We start from the raw sequence: 17,629 nt of genomic DNA on the forward strand, positions 1-17,629 counted from the left end.
CCTCGGGGTCCTTGCGTGGTTGCGTAGCAGCTGCGAGGACGCGGGCCGAGCCGGAAGCAGAGTGCGCTGCAGCGCGAGCGGGGCCGGCGGGCGTGGTTTGAGACCGCGCTGAGTCCAGGCGGGCGGCAGGGCCCGAGGGGCCGCTGGCCGCGGGCAGGCGACCTGCAGCGTCCCTGGTCTCTCCAGCCCTCACTCGGGACCGCACGTGAGGGCAAATCCGCCCCGGTGGCTGGCTTAGCACGCAGGATCAGCCCCTCAGAGGCCGCCCTAGGCGTCTGGGTGGGAGGGCGTCCCGGTCGGGGGAAGGACGGAAAGGTGGCTTCGCGAGGCTGTTGTGGGGGGCGGGACGGGCAGCCTGGCGATGCATGGACATGGTTGGTGCCCAAAAACATTTATCGAAAGATAGCTTGCCCACTTAGATCGCGAGGACAGCGACAACCAAGTCTTCGCCCGTAAGCGGTGGCTCACGACTGTAGTCCCAGGGATGCCGAGGAGGGAGGATCGTTTGAGTCCAGGAGTTGGGGGCTGCAGTGAGCCGTGATCGCGCCACTGCACTCCAGCCTGGGCGACAGAGTGAGACCCTGTCTCTAAACAAAAGAAAGAACCTCTTCAAGCGTGGAGCCGTGCAGCTGGATTTGGCTTTCTGTCGCTCTCTCTACAGGGTACAGGTGAAAGGGGGCAGACCCCTCACCATGCTTTCCAAGCATCTGCCACTTCCCAGGAATTGTGTCCCTGGATAAACAAGGCGAAGTCCCTGGCTGTGCAGAAGCAGTAGCTGTGTGGTGGCACAGTCAGGAAAACTCGGGGGCCCTGTTGGTATTTTCTACCCCTGACCCGTGTGCATACTTCTGTCGTAGCTCTTACCACAGTAGACTCTGCTATCATTGTGTCTTACATCCCCTGAACCCTGTGCAACGTCTGCTCATGGTGAATGCTCAGTAAGGTTCACCTATTGCTGCTATCTCGTCATCATATCATTTCTATGTGCCCACCTAGCTAAGAGTCTGGACTGTGATTACATTCTCAGGAATGTTTGCAAAGTCATATTTAGGTGTGAGGAGAGTAGAACAGAGCTAGAGATTATGTTGTACACAGCCTTTGGCACTGGATGCCTGGTGAATGTCTTGCGCAAATGGGTAATGTGAGGAGCAGCATTTGGGGTGCGCAGGACTTAAAGTATTTGTGTATAACATGTTATTGATGCCTGTGTGTCATACTCTGCTACTCCAAGTCTAGTAGTCAATTGCATACCATATCTGAGTCCAGCACTGAGGGAAGCAGTCTAGATGGAGGTACAGCGGGGTATAATCAGCATTTAGGAGATACTTGAAACTAGTAAAGGTTGAAACACCACTGGAGAAGGGGGTTAGGGGAATTGCACGTGTTGAGAGAGGGAGAGGCAGGTACAGATTACAGTAGGATGGAAAATGAAGGGGAGGTAAGAGGCATGAAGAAGACAAAGGATCACAAGTGTGGGTCAGGCATATTTGGCTGTGTGTCAGTGTCATTCAGTGGTGAGAGCTCAGGCTTTCTGGCAGACAGTGTCTCATGTCAACCATGTGACTGGGCACTGTTTTTGTGTGTCTGTGTGTGTGTGTTGTTTTTTTTTTTTTTTGTCCCTGTTTTACAAGTAAGGAAACTTTTGTATGTTGAACTTGTAAATACAGGCCGGACACAGTGGCTCATGCCTGTAATCCCAGCACTTTGGGAGGCCGAAATGGGCAGATCACTTGAGGTCAGGAGTTCGAGACCAGCCTGGCCAACATAGTAAAACCCTGTCTCTACTAAAAATACAAAAATTAGTTGGGCGTGATGGGAGGTGCCTGTAATCCCAGCTACTGGGGAGGCTGAGACAGGAGAATCACTCAAACCTAATAGGCGGAGTTTGCAGTGAGCCAAGATCGCGCCACTGCACTCCAGCCTGAGTGATAGAGCAAGACTCCATCTCAGAAAAAAACAAAAAAAAGAACTTGTAAATACAGAATGCTGTCTCTCCAGGTGGTCGTGGGAGGTGTGACCTTAAGCATACCCACAATAGGAATATATCATAGGGAAAACCACTCTAAGAGAATCTTGTGGGTACAAGGTTACAACCCCAAGGCTCAGCATGTGGCAGGCAAGTTGGTGGTGAATGGAGAAGGGTGTGAGCGTATTCTTGGACCCCTCTCTCATTGGCTCATTGTCTCTCCTGTCCAGGAAGAGGAGGAAATAAATTTGGTTGAGGGGACTTATCTCTGACAACATCCTCTTGTTGATCTTCCCACATAGTGACAAGACCCTCCCCTCCCCTGGGCTGGACCCCTCTCTACAGCTGGGAGCCAATGGCAGAAGACAGAACCAAACCCAGTGAGCTGGACCAAGGGAAGTATGATGCTGATGACAACGTGAAGATCATCTGCCTGGGAGACAGCGCAGTGGGCAAATCCAAGTATGTTGAGAGATTAGGGAAGAAATATCAGCCCCAGAGAGGGTCTGGGGCATTTAAAAAAGTCCTCCAGAGGCAGAGGAGCATGACTTCTTGGGGCTGGTGAAGGAGCAGTCTTGGCTGGAGTCCAGATGTTCATGGAGGAACGAGGGGAATCACGAGAGCAGTTGTGTGTGTTGGGTGGAGGGGGCAGGTCATAAGGACTGAGGAATTTGAGTGTTTCCTCTGAGCCCTGAGAGAACATGTGGAGCAACTAAGGACATTGTATGTGGTTTGTGGGCTGAGGGATGGCAAGGGCGGGGAGTGGGAATGGAAAGAGAAAAGTGACTATGCCACCGTGACAGATTGGGTAAAGGTGGTGAAGATGCTTTCTTGGAGAGACTCTCTGAGATAGAGAAAACTGGGTAGAACTGACCATTGACTATAATCATTGTGAAGATTGGCTTCTTCTTTTAATGAATTTCGGTGCCTACATGCCACCCGGAGAGGTGAAGGGAGGCTCTGCGGTGCTGGCGGCTTGTCTCCATGAGACGTCCTATTTCTCACACCTACGACTGGTGAGGGCACATGTCCATTTCTGCCTTCATGGCATGAGGGTACACTTGCCCCTGCCCAGAGAACTGGTTACGCTTATTTCCCAAGTACTCCAGGCCCACCTTGTTTTCTACCTTCATTTTTATAAACATGTTCTTTGACTCAGGTAGCTGTGAATAGTTCTCTGGGGGCTTTGCTGGTTTTTAGGCCATCTCCATGAATTTGAATTCTTTCTCTCTCCCTCTCTCTCTCTCTCTTCCCCACCACACAATCACACACTGCAGCTCTGGTTTAGTTTTTTTGTTTGTTTGTTTGTTTGTTTGTTTGTTTTGAGACGGAGTCTCGCTCTGTCCCCCAGGCTGGAGTGCAGTGGCGTGATCTCAGCTCACTGCAACCTCTGCCTCCTGGGTTCACGCCATTCTCATGCCTCAGCCTCCTGAGTAGCTGGGATTACAGGCGTGTGCCACCATGCCTAGCTAATTGTTTTGTATTTTTAGCACAGGTTTTGCCATGTTGGCCAGGCTGGTCTGGAATTCCTAACCTCAAGCGATCTGTCTGCCTCGGCCTCCCAAAGTGCTGGGATTACAGGTGTGAGCCACCGCGCCCGGCCAACAAGACGTGGCTTTCTGACCCATCTTTAAGAGTAGTTAGGTCCACATGTATTGTCCTTTTTCTTTGATAGCTGTGTAACTTGGCCTTTAGGGTCTTCCATTCCTGTTAATGATTGCCTATCATCGTTGTGCAAAGAGGGCACAGGCACACACCCCCACCCCCAACTAAGGCCACATGGTGTGAGTACAGAGTAGGGTGATGGGGGAAATTTGCAAGCAGAAAAGTCACAGCATGTGACTCCCTGGGTCCCAAGCTCTCATTATCCTGAGGGAGTTGTGCTTAGGCCGACAGTAACCAGCGCCTGCTCTAAATATTTTTGGGAGAAGAAGACAGGGAGCATCTGTGTATGTGGCAGAGAGGCAGCTTCCTAGAGCCTCCGAAGGTAGGGCCTGCTCTGTTGTTGAGCTCAGGCCTGCCGAGCTGGTTCTCTGCTAAGCGGCAGAATGCTGGGAGGGAATGAGTCTCCGGGGCTTATTTTTTCTCCTTCATCCTGTCTTCCAGAGGCAACTTTTCCTTAAGAAAATCCCTCTGTGCCTGTGTTTTTATCCTTTCACTGCTTCTGCTTTGATGAGGCAAGTTTATGGGTCTCTCCTTCCTCCTCCACCTCCTGAGCACGCGCCCTCTCAGGACAGCGTTCTGAGCTTGGGTCTCTTTCATTTACCAGCTTAACCTCTGGCTGCGGAAATTTCTTTGTGTAATTTTCTATGTCATCTAAGAAGATGATGTGTTTTCTTTATAGTAAGGGTACTGTTTCTTTATAGTTATAAATAAAATCTATCCTCCTTTTACAAGTGAAGCTGCAGTTTACAGTCAGAAGTATAAAATCACGGTTAGAGTGTACTACGCTGGCAGACAGGCAAGCAGTGACCCTACAAAACTTGAGGGAAAAAATGTTGCTATGTAAAGAGAGTGGTCAGGGAAGGCCTAGTTGTAAAGGTGACATTGGGTCAAAGACTTGAAAAAAGCAAGGAGTAAGCCTTGCAGATATCTGGCAGGAACATTTCAACAACAAAAGGAGGAAATGGCCAGTGGCTAGAACAGAGGGAGAGAAAAAGAAATGGGAGAGTTTGAACTGAAAGAAATGGGGAACCACTGGATGGTTTTGCACAGAGGAGTGACAAAGTCTGCCTAATTTTTTAACAGAATAACTGACCGCATTCAGAATAGATAGTCCTCTCAATAACCAATAGATCAAGCAGGTTCTCTTGTCTCAGCCTCCCGAGTAGCTGGGATTACAGGCATGTGCCACCATGCCCAGCTAATTTTTTGTATTTTTAGTGGAGACAAGGGCTTCACCATGTTGACCAGGCTGGTCTTGAACTCCTGACCTCAAGTGGTCCACCCGCCTTGGCCTCCCAAAGTGCTGGGATTACAGGCGTGAGCCACTGCGCCCGGCTGGGAAATGGCTTTTGAACGGAAGGCACAGCCTTGGCCTGGCCTCTGTTTCCCTGTGCATAGCACAAGGGTAATGGTATGTGCAGCACTGTGCTGTGGTGACAATAACAGATTTGAGAGCTTCACATGGGCTGGTGTGTGTACTCCTAGTGACATGAGCTGTTTGGTTATGACGGGTTGGTAATGCTGATTCCCAGGTTCCAGACTTGACCCGGAAACTGTGTGACTGTGGAGCGAAAAGGGGAAACCACAGGTGGCTTCCAGGCTGTCAGCCTTAGGGCGATAAAGTTTGGGACAAGGGAGAGATGGACACCATCTGACCGCCTTGCCTGTTCTGCTTTCAGACTCATGGAGAGATTTCTCATGGATGGCTTGTATCCTTCAAGGTTTGAAATACCCCTCTTTCCTGTGGGTCTTCCCACGCTCATGTATCAGTGCCCCACTGCCCACCACTTTGTAGCAGCAGCCCAGGAAGGAGGATTGGGTAAGTGAATGCACAGGTTTTGTTCCACACTTGTTTCTTGCCGGTTGATCCACATGGCACTGCACAATCAGTGCTGTGTATTTTGGAGCTTACTCATATTTGGATTTGTTTTATATTAAGAGGGCAGTAGAATGGCAGACAGCAAATGGTTTGGATCTAATGCCTGGATTCAAACCCCACCTCCTTCTCCTCCTTAGTAGCTTCCGACACTGGCCAACTCATTTAACCTCAAAGCTTGGGCCCCCTACTGTTGAAAAACATCTCTGATATGAATGAACTTTGTAAAATAGGAGCTGCCAGCCCCACCTTCCCCCCGTGAATTGTTATATTGTATAGGTTTGGAGTGAATTCCTCCCTGCAACTGGGAGATTTTTAAACAGTTTCCCAAGTGGATCCACTGAAAACCACAGGTGAGACGAGCCCCTGGAGCCTGCTGCTCCCTGTCCTATGCTCAGCACCCCAACGCTCAGTTGCCTTAAGATCTGAGTATGTGTTACTCCACCTCGTACCAAGTGCTTCTGCACACCCAGACCACCTGCAACATTTGGCTCTGCTTTTTACACTGTCCCGCTTCTTGCAGCCTCAGAAGGTGTTTATCCCCAGAGTTTAACCCTTTTTCTCAGGGTTTCACACATAGGCAGACTCCAAATTGGTAGACGGCTTGTCAGCTGTAAGGCTTGTGGGAGCTTTTGTCCCTGGAATGGTCATGTTGCTACCTAGGGTCAGGGTTGCCTTTCCAGCCTGCGAAAGCTCCATCAGTGATTGAGTTGGGGTTTCCACATTTGCATTTTCCAACTGCATGATGCCCTTTATGACGCTTGTCTGTAAAATCCTGTTCTGCGCTTTACCTCAGACTTCGATGACCAGAACACACTCCCATCTCCTCCCACCCCTCACTCTTCTTCCGTGGAGCTTGTACCAGTGATATGCGAGGCTGATCCTCTGTCTGCAACACTGGTATGATTTAAAATCTCAGTAACTCCAAAGAGAAGAGGAGGGAGAGGATCCATTTCATCAAACCAAACACCCCTGCTCCCCACTCCTTCCTTACCTCCCCTTTTATTGATTTTGGTCCTTAACCTGAGTGCAGTCAGCCACAGCAGCTGTCCACGTACGCCCTGACCCTCTACAAGCACACAACCACGGTAGATGGCAAGACCATCCTTGTGGGTAAGTGGCACAGGGCCAAGCCACGCTGACCCTCAGGAAAGAGGAAATGGGAGACGAGGGGAGGTGAGGGAAGGTTCATAAGGAGAGAGTCCAGAGGGAGAAAATGAGACCCCAGGCAGGGATAAGGGGTGGTAGAGAGAACCCAGAGAGTCAGGAGCCAGGAAGCTGTGGAGGGTGGAAGGAGGCACGCAGGGGCCAAGTCCCAGCCCTCTGACCTGGCGTCCAGGGCGGCACCTGTGCAGGACAGGGTTCAGGAAAGGAGAAGTCAGGGGGCTGTACCCACCTCAGGGAAGAAGAACATGAGAGGCCTTCGACAAGGCAGTAGCTTGCCTAGTTTCAGGGGTTCTTATTCAGCCGGTTTAAAAAAGTAAATGTGGTCAGAACATTATCTACCATCCATTATCTACCCGATAGATAGATAGTAGATATTATCTACTATCTATCTATCGGGCTTTGACCTTCCGTCGGGTCATAATCTTCTCCTTGGCCAGGCCACACAGCCTGCCTGACTCTGTCTACCATCTGTGGTCAGCGCACGTGAGAAGTTGGACTAGTTTAGAACTTAGAGGACCCTGCATATCATGTGGGAAACGGGGAACCTATCTTCTCCCTCCTTGGGCTTCCAGTGTATGTTGTCCTTCCTCCTGGCCCCTAACCCATGGTCTTCCCATAAAACAGGTGAACACACACCTCTCTCATCACTCAGGCACACTGTGTCGAAGACACACGTGTGGAGCTCTGTGGTCTGTTTCTCCCTGTGCTCCCCGTGTACTCACACACGTGCTGTGCTTTGTGCCACATGTGTGTCGTATTTTAGTGACTTGCACAGAAATGTACCAGGCATGTGGGTCTCTGTGATCTCCAGCCCCCAACAGGCAGTCAGAGCTGTGTTCACGTTGCAGACTTTTGGGACACGGCAGGCCAGGAGCGGTTCCAGAGCATGCATGCCTCCTACTACCACAAGGCCCACGCCTGCATCATGGTACGAGATGGGGTGGAGGTGGACAAAGGCACTGGGCAAGTCTGGCCTGAGGGGTGAGGGGCCTAGCAGCCCTGGGCCCTCTTAACCAAGTCTGGGTGTTGTGGGAGGCGGGGCTCAGGGTCACCCAGGGATGTTTCAAACCACACCTGCTCCCCAGAGCTTCTTAGTGAGAAGGTGCCAGGTGCGCTCTCTGGAGGTGGGGATGGGTGGAGAAAAGGTGGAACAGCAAGCTCAGGGCTTCACCATCAGGTGTAGCATCCAAGAGGCAAACGCGTGCCTGAGACAGGGCCGCAGTCCCTCTGATGGACCCACCCTGTCAGACAAGCTCCCAAGGCCTCCCTCTACTGTTGCCTGCTGCTTTTCCCTAGGGGGCACATGCTGGGACTGAGTAGATGCTGCAGGTCCCAGAGAACCTTCTCTCTCAGGCCAGCCCCTTGCCTCCCTCCGAGCCTCCCATTTTGTTGCCTAGGACGCAGTCCTTACGGTTCCACCCCGGCAGCCAGGGCGTGGTAAGTGCCTGAAATGCAGCCGAGGAAAGGGCTAAGAAAGGAAAAAGCAGCTCTGTAAACCTGTGTCCTATAGAAGTTCCTACCCATGAATTCCCTGGCTTGGTTCTCAGGCCACCACTTGTAGATGCTGAAAAGGAGCATGTTTTTCTTTTGAGCCACTTAAAAAACATTTTCATGGCTGGGCACAGTGGCTCATGCCTGTAATCCCAGCACTTTGGGAGGCCAAGGTGGGTGGATCACCTGAGGTCAGCAGTTTGAGACCAGCCTGGCCAACATGGTAAAACCCCGTCTCTACTAAAAATACAAAAAATTAGCCAGGCATGGTGGCAGGCGCCTGTAATCCCAGCTACTTGGGAGGCTGAGGCACGAGAATCACTTGAACCCAGGAGGCAGAGGTTGCAGCGAGCCGGATCGCGCCATTGCACTCCAGCCTGGGCAACAAGAGCAAAACTCCATCAAAAAAAAAAAAAACCCACATTTTCGTGAACATCAGCCATCTACAATGCAGGAAGTAATAGACTAGTCTTCGGAATTATTAACCTAGCAATTGTCACCAAGTGAAAACCTTAGTCACTAAAATTTCTTGGAATGGCATTCAAGGTCTTGCTTTAACACAAAACCCCAAAACTTGGTGGCACAAAACAACCATTTTCTGATGGATCGGGGATCCGTCATGTCTGAAGTCTCAGCTAAGAAGACTCCAAGGCTGGGCTCCAGGCTGGAACTGCCTGGGGCATCTCCCTACGCACACACTGGTACTTGGCTGGACCCCCGGCAGGTTCTGCTCCCCGTGTTTCTTCGCAGTTTATCAGTTGGGCCGATTTGGGCTTGCTCACAGAGTGTCAGCCAAGATCCCAAGATCAAGCATCCAAAGAGAACCTGGTGGGACCTGTATTTCCTTTTAGAGCCCTGGAAGTTATGTGGCATCTCTCTGGTCATAGTCACAGAGGGAAGAAACAGATGGCATTTCTCAGTGGGGAATCAGAGTCACATGATTAAAAGAACACATGGGATGGACAGGTTGCCACCATTGTTGGCATATATTAATAAAGTCTGCCATGGCACTCCATAGCATTTAGACACCCACCTTTCTAGCCCTACCTCCCACCTAGTGATTGCCTATAAGTATGCACGGCCTTACCTTGGCCCTGAGAGGGATGCATGGCTGAGCAGGTGTCATCTCATCTGTAAGAAGCAATAGCAGAGGGAATCCAGAAGGAGCTGCTCTGTTCTGCTCATTGTCACCTGCTCCTCTGCACACCTTCCTTCATGTTCTTCCCTCAGCCTCTCCCCAGCTCACACCCCTTTACTTGAAACTCTGCTCATTTTTCAGGCCCTGCTTAAATGCCATCACCTCCATGCAGCCTCTTCTGATGTTTGTCATTAGAATTGTTCTTTCCTGTGTGCACCACTGATCACTTCCACAACGTGGATTCTGTCTGTGATGCACATGTGCAGGATGCCAGGAGTGCCAAGGCGGAAAGACACAATGCTGCCCCCAGGAACTTACTGACTGGTGGGCACAGTACAGATTCCAGGGGTGAAGACAGTGAGGATTCTTCCCTTCTGACCCTTTGCAGATGGTAAAGGAAGGAGCTCATCACCTGATTTCCCCCACTGCCCCTTAAGAACAAAATCCCTTGAAACATTCCAAAAGCTTTAACTCTGATAACTGTTAAGGTACTAAACAAGAGGATAATGGGGTAAGGCAAATGGGGCCAGTGTAGTGCAGAAGTCTGACCCTCAAGAACAGAGGAGCTTGGTCCTAGCCAGTTTGGTTTCGGGCCTACTCTGGCATTTGGTATTTTGAGCTCACCTCTCTTTTTCTCTTGGAGTGACTGCTTTCTGCATCTGATGCATCTCCATGGGCTCCCCTCAGACCCTCTTCTGAAGGCCTGGGGTGTCTCGCCTGCCACCAGCCCCAGTCTGCTGCATGGGCCCTGGCGGGTAGAAAGCACTCACCTTCTGACCACACGGGGAGCTGAGGGTCAGACGGAGCCAAGGCTCGACCCTCCACCTTGAAACCTTGAGATGGGGATGCTGCTCATTCTAGCCAGCTCCTCCTCGGCTCTGCAAACAAGGAAAGGGTGCTCAGGAAACCAGACCTGGACAAAAGGCATCTGAGCCTGGTGTGAGGCAGATTCCGGAAGTTTCGTTACAGACATCCTTTATAAGGAGTCTTCCTCGGGAATTCAAGACAACCTGGGGATTCGTTGACATTGGCCTGTGAAAGAGAATCCACATAGACTTCCTGCCACCTCTTGAGGTGTGACAGCTGCTGACCCTCCCACCACCACACAGGGCGAGCCCCTAGCCCTGAGCTTGAACCATGTTCCTTGCACAAATAGCTGGGTGATTTAGAAGTGAGGTCAGCTGTGCCAGCAGTTACAGGGTGGTGGTTGTAACTTTAATCCACTGACTGTGGTACTAGGGCAGTTCGGGCTGGACACTTGGGAGGAGCTCCTGTGAAGGGCACAAAGGCTCACTGTAGCAGCAGCTCAGTTGTCGCTCAGAGTTCTGCCCTTAGAGCTGGTTTGCAGTGCTCATCCTTCTTGCTGATATTTTAAAATAGGTAAAAACAGGCTGGGCACGGTGACTCATGCCTTTAATCCCAGCACTTTGGGAGGCTGAGGCGGGCAGATCACCTGAAGTCAGGAGTTCGAGACCAGCCTGGCCAGCATGGTGAAACCCCGTCTCTACTAAAAATACAAAAATTAGCCGGGCGTGGTGGTGCGCACCTGTAATCCAGCTACTCAGGAGGCTGAGACGGGAGAATCGCTTGAACCCAGGAGGTGGAGGTTGCAGTGAGCCAAGACAGCACCACTGCACTCCAGCCTGGGCAATAGAGCAAGACTCCATCTCAAAACAAATAAATAAATAAAAATAGGTAAAAACAATAAATTATAAAAACGTAATACAATTATGAAATACAAATAATAAAACATAAAAATTTTAAAAAGTTTAAAGAGGCCAGTCACAGTGGCTTATGCCTATAATCCCAGAAATTTGGGAGGCCGAAGCAGGAGGGTCACTTGAGCCCAGGAGTTCAAGACCAGCCTGGTTAATATAATGAGACCTCATCTCTACAAAAAATATACAAAATTAGCCAGGCATGGTGGCATGTGCCTGTAGTTCCAGCTACTCAGGAGGCTCACCCAAGCCCAGGGAGTCTAGGGGGCAGTAAGCCAAGATTGTGCCACTGCACTCCAGCCTGGGTGACAGAGTAAGACCCTGTCAAAAAACAAAAACAAAAAGCAGAAAGAACAAAGAAGTAAACAGAAGCTTAAAATTAAAAGTAAATCAGCCAGGTGCAGTAGCTCATGCCTGTAATCCCAGTACTTTGGGAGGCCTAGGCAGGCAGCTCACTTGAGGTCAAGAGTTCAAGACCAGCCTGCCCAACATGGCGAAACCCTGTCTCTACTAAAAACATAAAAATTAGCCAGACATGGTGGCGCACGCCTGTAGTCCCAGCTACTGAGGAGGCTGAGACAAGAGAATCACTTGAACACAGAAGTCAAAGGTTGCAGTGAGCTGAGATTATGCCACCACACTCCAGCCTGGATAACAGAGTGAGACTCCATCTAAAAAAAGAAAAGAAATCAAGGCCTGTTGTGGCTAACACCTGTAACCCCAGCACCTTTAGAGACCCAGGTAGGAGGATCCCTTGAGGCCAAGAGTTTGAGATGAGCCTGGGCAACATAGGGAGAGCCTGCCTCTACAAAAAAAATAATTTAAGAATTAATGGGTGCATGCTACTTGGGAGGCTGAAGTAGGAGGATCCCTTGAGCTGAGGAGTTTTGAGGTTGCGGTGAGCTGTGATTGAGCCACTGCATTCTAGCCTGGGTGACAGAGGGAAACCCTGTCTCTAAAAAGTAAAAAATAAAAGTAAATCAATAGTAACTAAAGTAAAACTCTAGAAATATTTACAGTTACTACAGAGGAAGTTTAAAACAGTTTAAGCAATAAATATAAGAGTAGACTAAAAAACACGGAAGTTTACAATTTCTAACAGACTGTATCAATTGGCAAATTGATTCAATTTATGATTGTTAAAATAGGTGAATAAGATTAGATGACAAGATAACAAAAAAGGAATCTGTTATTTATTTATGTATTTATTTATTTTGAGATGGAGTTTTGCTCTTGTTGCCCAGGCCAGAGTGCAATGGCATGATCTGGGCTCACTGCAACCTCCGTCTCCCTAGTTCAAGCAATTCTCCTGCCTCAGCCTCCCAAGTAGCTGAGATTACAGGCATGCGCCACTGCGCCCAGCTAACTTTTTGCATTTTTAGTAGAGACAGAGTTTCACCATGTTAGCCAGGCTGGTCTTGAACTCCTGACTTCAGGTGATCAGCCCGCCTCAACCTCCAAAAGCGCTGGGTTTACAGATGTGAGCCACCACAACGAGCCAATAATAAGATTTTTAAAAACATTTTTGCATCTGGAGACCCCAGGGGGCTTCCCCGAGAAAGGACAGCCTCTGTGGTCAGAGAGGCTGCAATTCAGAGCATTCCCACAGACAACGCCATGTGCTCATGCTCACCTGCTTAGGTGTGTGAGTGAGTCACCTGGAGATGCGGTGCAGAAACATTGACACCTGAGCTATCTTTCTTCCTCTGCCCTTTGCAGGTGTTTGATGTACAGAGGAAAGTCACCTATAAGAACCTGAGCACCTGGTACATGGAGCTTCGGGAGTTCAGGCCAGAGATCCCATGCATCGTGGTGGCCAATAAAATTGATGGTGGGGCCATCCCTGCACCTGGGTGTTAGCAATTCACTGGGGACCCACCACCACACGTTTCCTCCCCCATTCCTGGGGCAGGCAGCCTTCAGTGATTGTTCCTCCCTCCCACGATAAGATATGACCCTTGGTTACTTGCGTTCTTCCCACCTTATAAAGAAGCCAGCTAAGCCAGCCTGCCCTCTTCCCAAGACACAGATCCCTATTAACTGAACTCTCTAGGACATGTTTCCTAATCATCCCTGCCTATCCCACTTTCTGGAATGAAGGCCTCCAGTGGCCCACCCTCCAAACCCTCTTCCCTTCCCTTGACAGACAGACCAATGTCCTACCTTCTCTCTACAGCAGACATAAACGCGACCCAAAAAAGCTTCAATTTTGCCAAGAAGTTCTCCCTGCCCCTATATTTTGTCTCCGCTGCTGATGGCACCAACGTTGTGAAGGTATGGTCGACTGCAGAGGTAGCTAGCAAGGCCAGGGTGCTAGGTGGTAAAGGGAAGCTGTGAAGAGAAGGGCTTACTGCAGGTGTGATGGAGAGAACGGGAACAGTGCATGGCCATGGGTGGCAGGGAGGGGAGAGGCTGATGGGCCTGGACTTGATGAGGCGGAAGTCCATTGACCATACATAGGTCAGGGTGATGGGGAGAGGCAAATGGAAAGGTGAGGTTGCTGATTTTAGGAATGGAGTATTGTGTAGTCTCACAGTGGGGCCAGTGGGGTGAACTGGGCAGAGTCCAAGGCACTCCCATCCACCATCTCTACCTCACCCCCAACTCTTCAGTGATGCAATTTGATTAGCTGTGTCTCTGCCTCACCCGCAGCTCTTCAATGATGCAATTCGATTAGCTGTGTCTTACAAACAGAACTCCCAGGACTTCATGGATGAGATTTTTCAGGAGCTCGAGGTAGGTCAGGCCCACATTTCGGGTGGGATGGAAGAAACGGCTTCTCTTCAGGGATAGGGACTACAACGCAGTGGAGTGGCTCTCGCCTAACTTTGCCCCACTAAATGTCTCAGAGCTGCGGCTGAGCAAACGTAGGGCCAGGCCTCACCTGCAACCTTGTCCACAGAACTTCAAGTTGGAACAGGAAGAGGAGAATGTGCCAGACCAGGAGCAGAACAGCAGCATCGAGACCCCATCAGAGGAGGCGGCCTCTCCCCACAGCTGAGGGGCTGGGGCTAGGGGTGGGTGGAGCCTTTTAAAAGTACCCTTCCCTTCAACAGCTCTCCAGCTCTGAATGGAGGAACTCTCTAGGCCATCCCCTCTTCTACCTCCTGCAGCCCATCCATCCTATTAGCCTCCCACATTCAAGGCCCTTAATGCAGGGATGAGGTCAGCACCAGCAAACTCTGGACTGGTGGAAGAAGGTCCTCACCAGATCTCCTTGAAGCAGAATTAGGGATCAGTATCATTAACACCTTCCCCACCCCCTCCCCCCAGGCGGGCAGTGAAGAGAATCAGAAAACATGATTATGTGTCACTTTAATAAAGGAAATTTAGGTGTTTTTCGTTTTTTTGTTTGTGTTTTTTTCCTTTCCAAAGCTCACCTCAGGGACAATTCCTTGTGCTTCTGCCAAGGTAATGATTAACCCCCACCCACAGCTGAATCTGTGAGACCCCATTCTTTCCCTATGTGGTCTCCCATCTGTTTTCCTCTTCATTCTCCCAATCATCTGGTTGGTTGGTTGGTTTGTTCCTTTGGAGACAGAGTCTCGCTCAGAGTCGCCAGGCTGGAGTTCTGTGGCGCAATCTCAGCTCACTGCAACCTCTGACTCCCTGGTTCAAGTGAATCTCCTGCCTCAGCCTCCCGAGTAGCTTGGCATCACCACACCCAGCTAATTTTTGTATTTTTAGTAGAGACGGGATTTCACCATGTTGCCCAGGATGGTCTTGATCTCCTGGCGTGATCTGCCCCCCTCGGCCTCCCAAAGTGCTGGGATTACAGGCGTGAGCCACTGCACCCAACCCCAGTCATCTGTTTTTAAACAAATATTTTTGAGCAGACAGCTATTCATTCCAGATTTCTGTGTACCCACGCTGTTTCAGGAGCTCTTCTAGGTAAAGCTGAGATCACAGGAACATTAGAGTTAAGTAAAAGCAGGTGACAGGCTTAGCTATAGTTAGGAATACACAAGCTTTGTTGGTAAAATCCAGAGTCCTTACAGCCACACCACAAGGTACATCCATTTGAACTATAAGAAGCGCTTCTTTCAAAGTTCCTATTTCAGCATAAAGAGGCTGTCCTTTTTTTTTTTTTTTTTTTTCTTTTTTTGGAGGAATAGTTTTTACCTGGTGCCTCCTGTGGGAGGCTGAGGACTGCAAGAGGAGAACTAGCAGATACGCCTGCTCACCCCTCTCTGGTACTTGTGGCTTGCTAGTATGTTGTTATTACAATCTCGGGCATTGTTTGCATTGTGTTTATTAATAGGGTTTTGTTTTTACTGTTTCCGTTTTTACAGTAAAGGCTGAATTACATAAACATTGAGTAAATGTATGTGCTTTGTGGCTCCGAAGTGTGTACTGAGCAAAAAGACAAAAGAATCTGCAAATCATCACCCTTATCAATGAGGGGTGGCTGCCTTGACCTGTTGCAGGGTAGCCCGTGTTTACTCTCAATTCACTATCATGGAGGCCATTTCAGTGGAATTTAGTGTTTTCAAAAGAACTGAATTACCTGTTAATTTGGGAGCTCAAGAACAAGCACATTTCCCCTTTAAATCAGCAATACTTAGATGCTCAACGTAAGATGTTTGACTTGACCAGGGGTTCCCAGGAATGTATGCCCTGATGAGGTGGAACTTAAAAAAATTTACTTACTGTAGGCCGGGCGCGGTGGCTCAAGCCTGTAATCCCAGCACTTTGGGAGGCCGAGGCGGGCGGATCACGAGGTCAGGAGATCGAGACCATCCTGGCGAACACGGTGAAACCCCGTCTCTACTAAAAAAATACAAAAAAAACTAGCCGGGCGAGGTGGCGGGCGCCTGTAGTCCCAGCTACTCGGGAGGCTGAGGCAGGAGAATGCCGTAAACCCGGGAGGCGGAGCTTGCAGTGAGCTGAGATCCGGCCACTGCACTCCAGCCTGGGCGACAGAGCGAGACTCCGTCTCAAAAAAAAAAAAAAAAAAAAATACAACAGCCTTGCTGAGATAGAATTTACATACTATAAAGTTCACCATCATATTGGTTTTATCTGACTATTTTGTATCAGGTTCCTTAGAAGCTGACCCTGAGAAGGCCATTGTTCAAATGACTTGTTAGGGTCATTCTCAGAAGAGTGAGGCGGGCAGGAGGCAGGAAGCTCAGCAAGGTTGTGGTCTCAGCTGGAGGCCGGCTTCACCACCCCACCCCACCCCATCCCAGGGCAAATTGCCCTACAGAGTTAGTCCTACCTCAAGACCGGGGGCCGTTTGTACCCTTCAGCCAAGGATGTGAGGTGGAAGGGGGCCTTCTGTTTCAGTAAGGTCAATTCTCTGGGGAAAAGGGCAACTGTGTGCTTCCTTCATCAACACTTAAAGCAATTGGAGGATGAATGTTTAGGCAGGGTGCCAGCAACATCCACAAGCCAGATCCACCTGTTTCTTAAAGTTCATTCCATCCAGGTAGAGCTGCTCTATGGTTCTAACTGGTCACCAGTCCTGGGGGATGTACAAGAGAAGGGTCAATGGGAAAGGATAAACCAGAGCCCCTGCTATTGTAGTTGGACCCCATGCGGAGACTGATACTTGTCACCTCTCATCCTCTGGCTAGCACTTTTGCTGGTCTAGGTTGTTTGCCTGGTGGGTTGATCCTGCTGCTCTTGTCTAAGGGGGTCTGAGCCCCTGCTGACTATGCCTTTATGAGGCAGTGGTTGTTACACTTACATAGTTGTAGCTAGACATGCAAGTTCCAAGAGATAGCATGAACCACCTGAGTACCAAATACATTACTCCCTCCTGTTACTATCTGGCAACATCCTTTCTTCCTAATGATGGTTAGAGACCATCACCTCTTTCCAGAATGCTAACTCTGCTTGCCAGTTTACAAGCGCATGGACTGTCTAGGAAGCAGCCATAGCTTTGTGTTTAGTGAAGCTCTTACTGTATCACTTGGTGGAAATGCCTGCCCTGCTCCCCACACTACCACTCGCAGCGACCAAGACTTCAGCTCACAGAGCCTAAAGCTGTAGACAGGAAGCACAGATTCCCCAGGTGTGTCACTGGGAGTGCTGGTGAGCGGGGCGCTCCTATGTCCACCCCTTGGTTACTAGACATGTTGGGGACGTAAAACCATATGATGAATATTAAGTTGTGTATCACATCATGAAGGACCCCATCCTTACAGGGTATCATCTCCAAGATCGACATCTCCACTATCCACAAAGACAGGAAAGGTTCAGAAGTGGAGTGACATCAGGAAAACGGCAGAGTAGACAGCTCCAAACCCCTGTCCCTCTACAGAAACACTGAGAAAAAGCAGCAGAAACTTTGCCCGAACTCTGGAAAATAGTAAAAGACTTAAATCAGTCAGGAAAGCACTGAAATGAGGAAGGGCAACTGAAAAGTGACAGGACAGTTGTGTGGCATTTTCACTTGCCCTTGCCTCACCCCTTCGTCAGCTTAATGGTTATCTTGAAGACAGTAGTCCACTTTCCCAATTTAGGACCCAGGTCCCAGGTTCCAGAGGGAGCAAGGCAGACCTTATCCACAAATGACTGCGTTTGTCTATTCTAACTGGTCAGAAATGATCTGAAAGACTAAAATGAGGCATTTGTCTGTTTTGCCCAAGTCTGAATCCACT

The 17,629-nt window shown here is 49.7% G+C and overlaps 1 protein-coding gene across 50 annotated transcripts; it reads left to right on the forward strand.

Annotated features, from left to right (window-relative positions):
* The first annotated feature begins 58 nt into the window (after positions 1–58).
* Positions 59–14,359, forward strand: RABL2B (RAB, member of RAS oncogene family like 2B). Of its 50 annotated transcripts, none has more exons than XM_074003312.1 (11): positions 59–205; positions 662–816; positions 2,269–2,428; positions 5,164–5,219; positions 5,311–5,340; positions 6,541–6,620; positions 7,486–7,602; positions 12,741–12,852; positions 13,198–13,295; positions 13,674–13,757; positions 13,924–14,359. In XM_074003312.1, exons 6-11 carry the CDS (start codon positions 6,600–6,602, stop codon positions 14,020–14,022), a joined length of 531 nt encoding a protein of 176 aa, XP_073859413.1. In that variant the 5' UTR covers positions 59–205; positions 662–816; positions 2,269–2,428; positions 5,164–5,219; positions 5,311–5,340; positions 6,541–6,599; the 3' UTR covers positions 14,023–14,359. The 50 variants fall into 50 exon arrangements, 47 of the variants coding, with proteins under 47 accessions (XP_073859413.1, XP_073859408.1, XP_073859410.1 ...); XM_074003307.1 differs by having other exon boundaries at positions 7,523–7,602; XM_074003309.1 differs by having other exon boundaries at positions 7,523–7,602; positions 13,201–13,295.
* Positions 14,360–17,629: the final 3,270 nt, after the last annotated feature.

Source organism: Macaca fascicularis, chromosome 10, assembly GCF_037993035.2.
Source record: "Macaca fascicularis isolate 582-1 chromosome 10, T2T-MFA8v1.1".
Lineage (NCBI taxonomy): Eukaryota > Metazoa > Chordata > Mammalia > Primates > Cercopithecidae > Macaca > Macaca fascicularis.